The sequence below is a fragment of the Gopherus evgoodei genome, chromosome 2 (assembly GCF_007399415.2).
Source record: "Gopherus evgoodei ecotype Sinaloan lineage chromosome 2, rGopEvg1_v1.p, whole genome shotgun sequence".
NCBI classification, from domain to species: Eukaryota; Metazoa; Chordata; order Testudines; family Testudinidae; genus Gopherus; species Gopherus evgoodei.
This window is the reverse complement of record NC_044323.1, coordinates 115,032,983-115,044,029: the sequence shown is the minus strand read 5'-3', so window position 1 is coordinate 115,044,029 and position 11,047 is coordinate 115,032,983. Positions and strand designations below refer to the sequence as shown.

The window sequence follows — 11,047 nt, the reverse complement described above, 5'->3', positions numbered from 1 at the left end:
CTCAGTCCGCTGCCAGTCTGGGGTCCTGCCCGCTGGCCCCACACAACCCGCTGCTGGTCTGGGGTTCTGTCTGCCAGACTCTTGCCAGCCGGGGTCCCAGCCGCAGGCCCCACTCAGCCCACTGCCGACCTAGGTGAACAGAACCCCAGACCAGCAGCAGGCTGAGCGGGCCGGCGGCCTAAGATCAACATTTTAATTTCATTTTAAATGAAGCTTCTTAAACATTTTGAAAACCTTGTTTATTTTACAATACAACACTAGTTTAGTTATATAATATATAGACTTGTAGAGCGAGACCTTCAAAAAAACATTAAAATGTATTACCAGCATGCGAAACCTTAAATTAGAGTGAATAAATGAAGACTTGGCACACTGCTTCTGAAAGGTTGCTGATCCCTGAACTAGATGATCATGGTTAGGGGCCTACCAACTTCACGGTCTATTTAGGTCAATTTCACAGTCATAGGATTCTTAAAATCGTAAATTTCATGATTTCAGCTGTTTAAATCTGAAATTTCATGGTATTGTAATTGTAGGGGTCCTGACCCAAAAAGGAACTGGGTGGGTGGGTGGTCTGCAAGGTTATTGTAGAGGGGGTTGCGGTACTGCTACCCATACTTCTGCGCTGCTGCTGACAGCAGCGGTGCCTTCAAAGCTGGGCAGCTGGAGAGAGGTGGCCGGGAGCCCAGCTCTGAAGGCAGAGCCACTGCCTGCAGCAGTGCAGAAGTAAGGATGGCATAGTATGGTATTGTCACCCTTACTTTTGCACTGCTTCTGGCAGAGCGCCATTTTCAGAGCTGGGCGCTCGGCCGACAAGTGCTGCTCTCCAGCCATCTGTCACCACTTTCCAGCCACCTCACTCTGAAGGCAGAATAGAAGTAAGGGTGGCAATACTGTGTCTCCCCTAAAATAACCTTGTGACCCCCCCTGCAACTCCCTTTTGGGTCAGAACCCCCAATTTGAGAAACGCTGGTCTCCCCTGTTAAATCTGTACAGTATAGGGTTAAAGCACACAAAAGACCAGATTTCACAATGGGAGACCAGATTTCAAGATCTGTGATGTGTTTTTCATGGCCGTGAATTTGGTTGGGCCCTAACCATGATGGTCTCTTCTGACCTGAAAGTCTATGAATCTAACTTTACTCACTGTGAGCAGTCCCGTTGAAAATCAATAAGACTATTCAGACGGCATAATGTTGAACACGTGTGTAAATCTGTTCAGGATTGAGGCCTTAGCCAAGTATGAAAAGAAATGTTTCCTTATTTTTTCAATGTTTTTTAAATGTTTCCCTCCAGTTTTGGAAAACCAACTCCGTTGTGCTGTTACTTAACAGCCAGAAATTGAAACTAACCAAAAGTTTCATTTTCCAAGCTGAGTGAAGTGCATATAGTAATCACTGTGTGATTACTATAAAAGTGAATTAGATTTTTTTAAAAATTTCTGTTTTAATAATCTGACTAACAATGGTAAAGAACGGCTTTAAATATATTATTTTTATCTTGACAGTGTTCCCTAAGGAAATGACCATTAAAATAATTTGTTTTTCTTTAAGATAAAGTATATTTGTAGTAGAGTTGGTGACAGAATATTAAGGAAATACAGATAAACATAATGTACAAATGCAGAGGAAATTTAAACACTGTCGTCAGCTCCAATTTGAATTTGAAGTTCTGCTTAAGTTTTACAATTTTTTTTCTGCCAAACTTACTTTTGGTGTCTCTCTCTCTCTCGCACTTTATTAGGATCCTCCCTCCCTCCCCGGGATTTTGTATTTTAACAGCATAAAGTTATCCCAGTTAGTGCCAAAAAAAAATGGTTAAAAGGAAGACCAAAGTTTGACTGCTCTAAAGAAGAAAACTGAAATCAAAATCTATTATCAAATCTACCTATATTTTAATAATCTTGTACAAACAAACAAAGAAACAAAAAAACCTGACTTTGTCTGTGTGCCTGAACAGAGTTCAGGATTTGTTTGTTTTTAAAAAGTCAAGCTGTTTATATTTGTGGTCTAGTAACTGAAGGCCAGATTCTGATTCCTTTACACACACTGAGTAACACCATACTCTGCAAGCAATCTCATTGAAGCCAGTGAGATTACTCATGGAGTAAGGTGATATTCAGTTTGAGTAAGAATATCAGAATGTGCCCCATAGTAGTTCATAATCATACATTTTGTTTATAGTATCTGTGTATTATAGCTTTCAGGGGCTCCACTTCAGCACGCCATCCTTATTCAGCACAAAACTTAAGCGGGTGGTTAAATCCCATTGACTTAATGATCTGGAAGTTAAGCACATGCTTAATTGTGTTGCTGAATAGTAATGTTACCATCAATTTGTGCAACAGAGGAAGAATGGGCATCCTGTGTGATCTTTCTTGCATAGAAATTGGTGTTTTTAAAAGTTTGTTCAGTTTCCATTTTTTTAATCTGTAAAAGCTACTTTTAAATGGGTCAAAACAAGCTGTCCAAACTGAATTATGTACTTTCCTCCTTTAAAACATATGTATGTTGACTTTTAGTAGTTACGAAAAAATATCCAATACAGTCAAAGTAGTTTGTGGTTTTATTTGACTTAACTTCTTTTTTATGAAATTAGTAAACTTTGGAATGGCTCCACTTTTCCATAATATTAAGAGTCTTTATTTTTGGACTATGGAGGATATATTCCTCCAATGCAGATTTGTTCAGGTTAACAGCATCTTTTTCCCCATTTAAGCCCCAATCCTGCAGACACTTAAAACCATGCAAATGTGGGTACTTATCTTCAGACATAATTCCGTAATTTGATTATCTAATTATTCTGGACCAAGTCATGGCACCACAGACTTTTATAGTATTTCACGAGGCTCAATGGTTTAATGGGAGTTTACAAAAACTGCACCCAATCCTGCAAACAAATGTGAAAAAGGTTAGTCCAGTAGAACCTCTGCAGTCAGTGCCACTTATCAGATCAGTAACTTTTATTCGCGTGGCTGAGTATTTGCAGGAGTACATCTGCTAAGTTTTTTTTTTAATGCATTTGTATTGGATTATGTATTTCTTAAAGCATAAAAAGATAAAGTTTTGCTTTTGATTTTCAACTCCGGAATGCCGTGAATTACAATATGGTCTCCATTTCCTTATGGAAAAGTCCTTTAGAATTTAATATGGACAAAATTTTATAGATTCTTATTGGTTATCTTAAAACCTATCACAGTTAATAAATACTGGCATACTTTTTGTAAGTTTTTTTTTAATTATCCTATAGAATTCTATTGGAAGTATAATTTAATTTTTCATTAAATTATAGAGGACTTTTCCATGAGGCGTAGCACAATGTAGTGATTCAAGAGTGAGGCTGAGTATGGACTCATGAGGTCTGATTTTCCTGTCATTTACATGAGTTTCACTTATTTACACTGGTATAAATTAGTGGGGAATCAAGGTCTTAGGTTCTAGTCCCAGCTCCCTACTGACTTAGTGTGTAGCCATGGGAAGTCTGCTAGGCATCCATGCAGTAGGGCCAATCTTAACCATTCAAAAATCATGAGTCAAGCCCCAAAATACATTAGCTTGGCTTACAAATCATGAGGTTTTTAAAATGTGGGGTCTTTTATTTACCTTCTTGCATTTGTTGAGCTTTTGGGGGTCATGTTTTCTAGCTTTTCTCTGCAGCCATGAGAGCTAGAAATGTATTTATTAAAAAACTTCAAGATTCTCATATGTTCACCTGACTCCAGGTGTTGGAGCTTTAAGAAAAACATCAAATATCACGGGAAGTCAAGGAAAAAATCTTGAGAGTTGACAATGCTGCTTCTACAGAGGCCAGCCACAACCTGTCCCTTAAATGCTTTGTGACTCTAATTACTCCTAGGTGGAGCTGGTTTGAACATTGCAATATGAGAAGCTTTCAACAGAATTTTTAATGAAAATTTGAATTTTGATGAAAAATGAACTAATTTTTTTCCACAAAAACTGTCATTAAAATGTCCCGTTTTTCATCCAGCTCTAAAGATGGGCAAACTAACGCTTCTTTCACAAAGTTGTTGTGCAGCTTACTTAATATTTGCAAAACACTTTTTGACTTCCTTGCTCTCTCTGGTGAGAAATGGGAGAAAAGAGGTCACAGTGTAATGCTTTGAGATCCCTGGCCTGGAGTACAACATTTAGCTCCAAATCCAGATTTTTATTCCACCTCACTTAAAGCTTGTGGTTGTCCAGATCTGGGATTTCATTTTGGTGTTTGATCCAAGTTATTGGCCATAGAATTCAGCCACAAATCTGGATTTGGATTCAAAACCCCAAGTTCAAGGATGTTTGGATCTAGGGTTTAAGATTCAAGTTCACCTCTAATCTTGACACTAAGGAGCTACTGTAAGATGCATTTCCCTTTTTGGACAGGAAATCCTGACTGAAGTTATTCTAGTTGGCCTCTGATGAAGGTTTAAGAGCTAGCCAATTTCATAAGGGAAAAAAATTCATAATATAAATAGTTATGTCCCCTCAGCTGATGGAATTGTTAGTATGTAACCTCAGATGCCGTTAAAACGATTTAATAAATCAATAAGTTCTCTGTATTGTCATCAGCTATGTCCACCTCATTAAATCAAGTTTATTCAGCAGCATTTCCCATCATGATGTAGTGGCTGGTTTTTATTTGATTTGTTATGTTAGAAGTAAAGATTAAAATCTGTTCCTGTCATTGTTAACCATCCAAAAATGTTTTTACTATTTTAAGTTGTTTATTAAATTATTGTAGGAATGTTAATATGAAAAAGAAAAATTTAGTTATTATGAAGTCAAACTTGTTCTATATTGTATTATCAAAAGTTCAGATAGCTTCAATTCCTTGCAAATAAAGTATACTAGTTAATGAAATCTCACCAAAAATAACATTTTCTATACTTTTATTTCTCAATCAGACAGTCTATGAATGAGAATACACCTTTTTCCTTAAAGAAATTGTTTGCTTCTATGTTGTCAGATGTTTAATGTTAATCAGAAATTTTTTCTTCCAAAGTGATTGCTTCCTCAGTTTGCCTTGTTTATCATAATCTGTTTTTGCTGCATGCAAATCTTCATGTAATTCTAGAACTGATCACATATTTTAATCTTTCAGAACTGAACATGCTTTCTCAATGGAAGCTCATATTGTGTCAGAGGATATATTTTGTAGGGAAGCTCATGAGAATTTAGTTATATGTTAGTTTATCATCCCAGGAATGTTGCTCTGTTTCCAAACAGAATGCAGGAATGGAAAAGGTCATGACACTTTTTTGCAAATGCAATAGAAAGTTCTTTAATACAATGAAAAAGTCTTTCCAGAGCTCAAAATTCTTTCTTTCTTTTCTGGCTGCTTAGTTGTTACATTACAGCTGCTGTAGACTGTTGTAGACCAAATTCTTTCCTCCGGTATGCCCACATTATTCCACTGAAGTCAGTGAGATTTCACCATTGTAACTGTGGGCAAAATTTGCTCAAGACGAGCAAAAAAACTTGAAAGATCTGTTGCGATAATGGTAAACAACTTAGCCACCAGTGCAACAGCGTGATTTCCTCAAAGGACAGGTAAAAATGAGCCAAATAATGCAAATAGCAGAGACAGTCACTCAGTATTCAGTGATTACCCATTGTCATAATTTGTCAGTGTTCAAAACAGCTGTTCTGTGTCTTCCAGCAGCAAAGTGCAACATATAATGGATGAAATGATCACAACAGAAAGGGAATATGTTAGATCCTTAGGATATATCATCGACAACTATTTTCCAGAAATGGAAAGAATCGATTTACCTCAGGATTTGCGAGGGAAGCGGAATATTATCTTTGGGAACCTGGAGAAGCTCTATGATTTCCATTGCCAGTATTTTCTAAAAGAGCTGGAACACTGCAGAGACTTCCCATTGCGTGTCAGCCACTGTTTTCTCAGACATGTAAGTCCCATTCCCAAAGAAGAGTGAATTCTTAGAATCAGATATTTTGAGTTAATCACAGATCCTATTACCGAGTAAATAAAGTCACTTACCTTTTTTGTGTTTCCCATAGTGTGTACGTTCTAGATGTCCTGTGACGAATGTTTACTGTTGTCTGTATATGCGGCCTGTTGTCTTCTCTCAGAGAGTTGTACATGTACCCCTAGTTCCTCATGCAGCTGCATCTTTTGATATCTCAAAACATGCTGGCTGGATCCTTTCTAAATTTGCTAGAAGTAATACTTGAGTTTGCCACACGAGCCTCTAAGTTTTCAGTTTTCTATAATTATATACGTTTTCTGTTAATTTTGTTTCCTATTATGAACCAATGCACAGGTGCTCTTATAGCATCATTTGTAATCACACTGGAAAAGTACCTAGTGTCATCTGATCATCCTAATGTCAAGATGCGAGTTGGGACGAAGGGGCTGATATTGTTTCAAGCAGAAACTAATCTTAAATTCCACAATCTCACCTTATTGACAGTAATTTTCTTACAATAGACAAAGCATCAAATTGCTGCTTACACATCTGCTCTGACATGTGAACTACACCTGCTGAATATAGCAGACATTTAACCAGAGAAAAGATGGTGGTATGTGCTCTCTGGGTGTAACGTGTACACAGAGGGCTATGTATTGGATGACACAGGGCTGTCCCTGGTTGGGGAAGGGGCGTGGGGAAGAAGTGACGGATTCGTCTCTTTTGGGACCGACTGCACCAGCCCGTGGGGCCAGGAGCAGTTGCCCCAATTCGCTCTACCCAAGGAACAGCTCTGGGATGGCAGAAGGATCGTTCTGCATATACCAGGCTGCTCTGATGCGTGGCTTGTGGTTTTGGGTATCAGTCTCCAGCATTCCACTTGTAGTTAATTGTGATACATGAACATTTCCACTCAGCTAATCAGATGTGTCTGGACAGAAAAATAAATTTAAAATTACGTTTAAAAGCACTAACATTTTGCTCTTTGGAAATGCCTTGTTGGGCCTCCTTCGCTGTGTGCCCAATTTTGACCCTCTCCTAGCAGGATGTTCAGGGCACATCCCTTCTTTCAACATATGGGGAGTCTGCATCAGCATGACTGATCCAGAGGATGGTGCAGCCATTGTGGAAAGGGGCACAGAGTGGCTGAAATGGTGCTGGTCTATTGTCAGGACATGAGGAACCACTGATGAGAGTGGGGAGGTTATGCAAATGAGCGTGTCATTACCTTCCTGAGAGGCCCTGTGTGGACCTGGTCCCTCACTTCCCTGCAGAAATCTCAGTATGGCGCTAACACAGGGCAGAGAAAGGGGGAGGCCTTTAGCAACACATGACAGGGTTGAAGGGGAGTGCAATTGATTTAATTTTCCTGAAGGGAAGGTCCATCTTTCAAAAGTTTGGGAAACACTGATTTCAGGCCAATTTTTGCTGTCGGGATAAGCAGAATGGGCCTGGTGATCAGGATTTCCTTGTAAAATGTTTTCAAAGACTTATAGTTGCATATTACACTGATTATGAGTTAAGCCAACTTTAAAATCCATCAAAATTAATGTTATTCGAATGCTACGGTGACATGGCAAGCACTTGAACATCAGGAAATGACTGTTATTGTCAGAAATTCCTCAACATTTGACTGTTGTGTTAGAAACCACCAACCGGAATGTCCTATTCCACACACCTTAAGAGTTTTACAGGAGAACAGTTCCGCACATATTACAAGCTGGTCTATTTTTGGTACACAGATACGTAGGGGATGTGAAACCCCTTCCTCATTCACTGCACATCTTACTTCACCGCACATATCTGTGCAGTTCAGCCTTCCTTAGCCATGCATTCAAGTTTAGCAAGATAATCTGTGTAAATGTATGTACATCCAGATAAAGTGATTTCAGTGTGTCATAACAAGGAAAAATATATAGCAGTTTTCACCAGAACATAGAAAAGTTCTTCTCAAACAACACTATTTCCATGCCAAATTTCAACTTTTTACCCGTGTCATTTCAGTGCTACCAGTGTTCAAAATAGGTCATTTTTACAATGGGAAAAGCTTTTTTTATTTTCATTTTCCACATACTGCAAAACACTGGAAATGTTTTTGCTCAGGCTTTCCAAAAATGTTCACTTTGAAGCAGACACCATAATAGCAGCCTAAAAACCAAAAGTGACTGGGAGCTAGTGAGGGGGGAAACGCAGACGGGGCGTAAAAGCATATCTATTCTGCAACTTTTAAACTATAGTGGTCATGGTTACTCTCACATAATGAACTATTTCTCCCTACTTCTTTAACCACCTGGCCATCATCAGTCATGATTCTATGGTCCTGAGTGCTCATATACAACGGTTAAGGAGAGAGTACTGCAATATAGAAGGCTGGATACTTTTAAGTAAATAATTGTTGCGGTAGCAGCTCAGGGCTCAAAAGGTTTAACATTTTTCCCATTGCTTGCTCCTGCATTTCTTTGTATTTTGGCTGTCCTCTCATTTTGAAAAGCATATCTTAACAAATACTGCCCTATGGTTTGTGATTCACATTAATTGAACATTATTCTTGTTTTTTTATCTTACACAAACTTTTGCCCCACTGTTATATTCCATAATAGCCATCTTTGTCTGAACCACATATCCTCAGATATTACTTTAGAGCAGAAACAAACAGGTTTCTGTCTGTCTATTTCCGCTTTTTAAACCTGTTTCACTTTAATAAATTCCCATAGTGTCTGTTGAAGCCCTGTCAGGCATGCCATAATTGTGTCAAAGTAACATTAAAAGCAGTTGGGAAATGAACAATAATGGCTTGAAAAACACATCCAATTTCACATGGTGTTTCTTTACTCTTTCCTAATGAATCTGTGTAACCAATATTAACCACAAAAGAAAATCCCAACCCCGGCAATAAATGATTGATTAAATAGCCCACTGTTTTTTAAGTAAGGAGATGATCTGAAAAGAGAATCATTTTTGTTGTGAATGCGTAATGTAGGCCCCTCACCTAGAGCCACAGCTGTGATTTTTCCTATTGTCTAGGATGGAAAAGTCAGGATTTTATTACTTTCTCACCATACCAGGGTGTCGTGAGGATCAATTTGTGTTTGTAACATGTAAAGCGTTTGTATGTGCTGTTACTGACAAAGGAGCAAGTTATTCTATTCTTCATCCCCTTTGCAGTGCATACTACCTCTAGTTTTCTAGAATACAGAGAATCCTTCAAGTCATCTAGGAAAATCACCATTGTGCCTCCAGGAGGGATGTCTATGTTAATCACTTAGAACTTTTATCCCTGTAAAGATAAATGGAAATGTGTCACCTGTGGGCACATGGTGATTTTCCCCACCTGTTTTTGCCAGAAAAAACCAATATATCATTCTGTTTTATGCTAGATAGTAAAAGAAACATACATTACAGAGGATACGTGGGATGTAATCACCTGGCTCTCAGTCCACTGTAGCACTTAGATTATTTAGTGAGGAGTCCTTGTGGCACCTTGGAGACTAACAAATTTATTTGGGCATAAGTTTTTCTGGGCTAGAACCCACTTCATCAGATGCATGGAGTGGAAAATACAGGAGCAAGTATAAATACATGAAAAGATGTGAGTTGCCTTACCAAGTGTGATGTCAATCTAACAAGACAATTTAATTGACAGCAGGATAGCAAGGGAGCATTGCTGGCACATGATGGCATATATCACATTGGTAGATGTACAGGTGAATGAGCCCCTGATGGTGTGGCTGATGGGTTAAGTCCTGTGATGGTGTCCCATAAATAGATATGTGGACAGAGTTGGCACCAGGCTTTGTTGCAGGTTTGGTTCCTGGGCTGGTGTTTTGTTTTGTGGTATTAGTTGCTGGTGAGTATAGCTTCAGGTTGGGGGGCTCTCTGTAAGCAAGGAGTGGCCTGTCCCCCAATGTCTATGAGACTGAGGGATCATCCTTCAGGATAGGTTGTAGATCCTTGATGAATACTAATTTCCCCCTACTGTTACTCACAGCCTTCTTGTCAACTGTCTGAAATGGGCCACTCTCATTACCACTTCAAAAGTTATTTTCCTCCCTTGCTATCCTGCTGTCAATTAAATTGTCTTGTTAGACTGACTTCACACTTGATAAGGCAACTCACATCTTTTTCATATATTTATACTTGCTCCTGTATTTTCTATTCCATGCATCTGATGAAGTGGGTTCTAGCCTACGAAAGCTTATGCCCAAATAAAATTTGTTAGTCTCTAAGGTGTCACAAGGACTAATCGTTATTTTTGTTGATACAGACTAACATGGCTAACCAACCTGAAACCTAGAGTATTTAATGTTATTCATGTCTAACGGGCTTTACAAATACTGGAAGACTAACTCTTTGGGCCAGAATCTGACCTTCAGAAGTGACTCCATCCAGGAACCTGTTGTTTGTGCTCAGCTTGCAGACGTTCCCCCAGCATGGATGTGTCAATCCTTGATAATTACTTTGTCCGTGCTTTGTCCGTATTGCTCGGTTAGTAGGTTGAGGGATGCTGGTAGATAAGGAAGAAATTTGCTGTGGTGATTAGAAGACAGTGTCCTGGACTGCTATTTCCTCCTCAAGGCCCTGGGTGAAAGAGGAAGAGATTGCTTTAGTGCTCGTTACTAGACATTATTAGTATGAAAGTGGCCAGTGTTTACTGATGTCTCAGACCCTTTTGAAAGCTCTGGGCCATAGCAGGGTGGCCAATCTGAATGATAGTTCTTCAGGCTGAGATCTGAGTTTCTTTCCCAGCTTTGTTGTTTCTGTGTGTGTTTAGGGTTGGATGGGTGAGACAACTTTAATACCAGATCAGATCTTTCTCCGTCCGGTGACACACGAGAAGTTGCTCCTTTCCCTGTTTCTCCTGCTCCTCTTTTCATCCTTGAGCAAATGCTGTACCATTCCCTTTGGCCCACATCCTCTGTTTGCCAGATATCCGGCCTGCACATGAAAAGCTTGTTTGTCTGCTCTCCTGGGTTCTACTTGTCTCAAAGGAGCAAATACCAGTGTGCCACTTACAATGTGGCTGATTCATCAGGGAAGCTTAGTTGGGGAAGTTAGGCAAGAGGGTTTTGTAGCACTGCCCTTCCAAATGACTCTCCCAGCATGCTCATTGTTTTG

At 39.2% G+C, this 11,047-nt stretch overlaps 1 protein-coding gene across 7 annotated transcripts in view; it reads left to right on the top strand.

The window, feature by feature from the left end:
* Positions 1–11,047, top strand: part of PLEKHG4B (pleckstrin homology and RhoGEF domain containing G4B) — a 213,438-nt gene that overhangs the window by 176,176 nt on the left and 26,215 nt on the right. For 6 of the 7 annotated variants that reach the window (XR_003998924.1, XM_030551545.1, XM_030551540.1 and 3 more), the window contains one exon: positions 5,659–5,911. Coding sequence is in view for 6 of the 7 variants with exons in the window: in XM_030551545.1 (XP_030407405.1) it covers positions 5,659–5,911 (253 nt within the window). In the remaining variant the exon portion in view is untranslated. The remainder of the gene's footprint in view (positions 1–5,658; positions 5,912–11,047) is intronic. The other variant, XM_030551543.1, reaches the window with a different exon arrangement.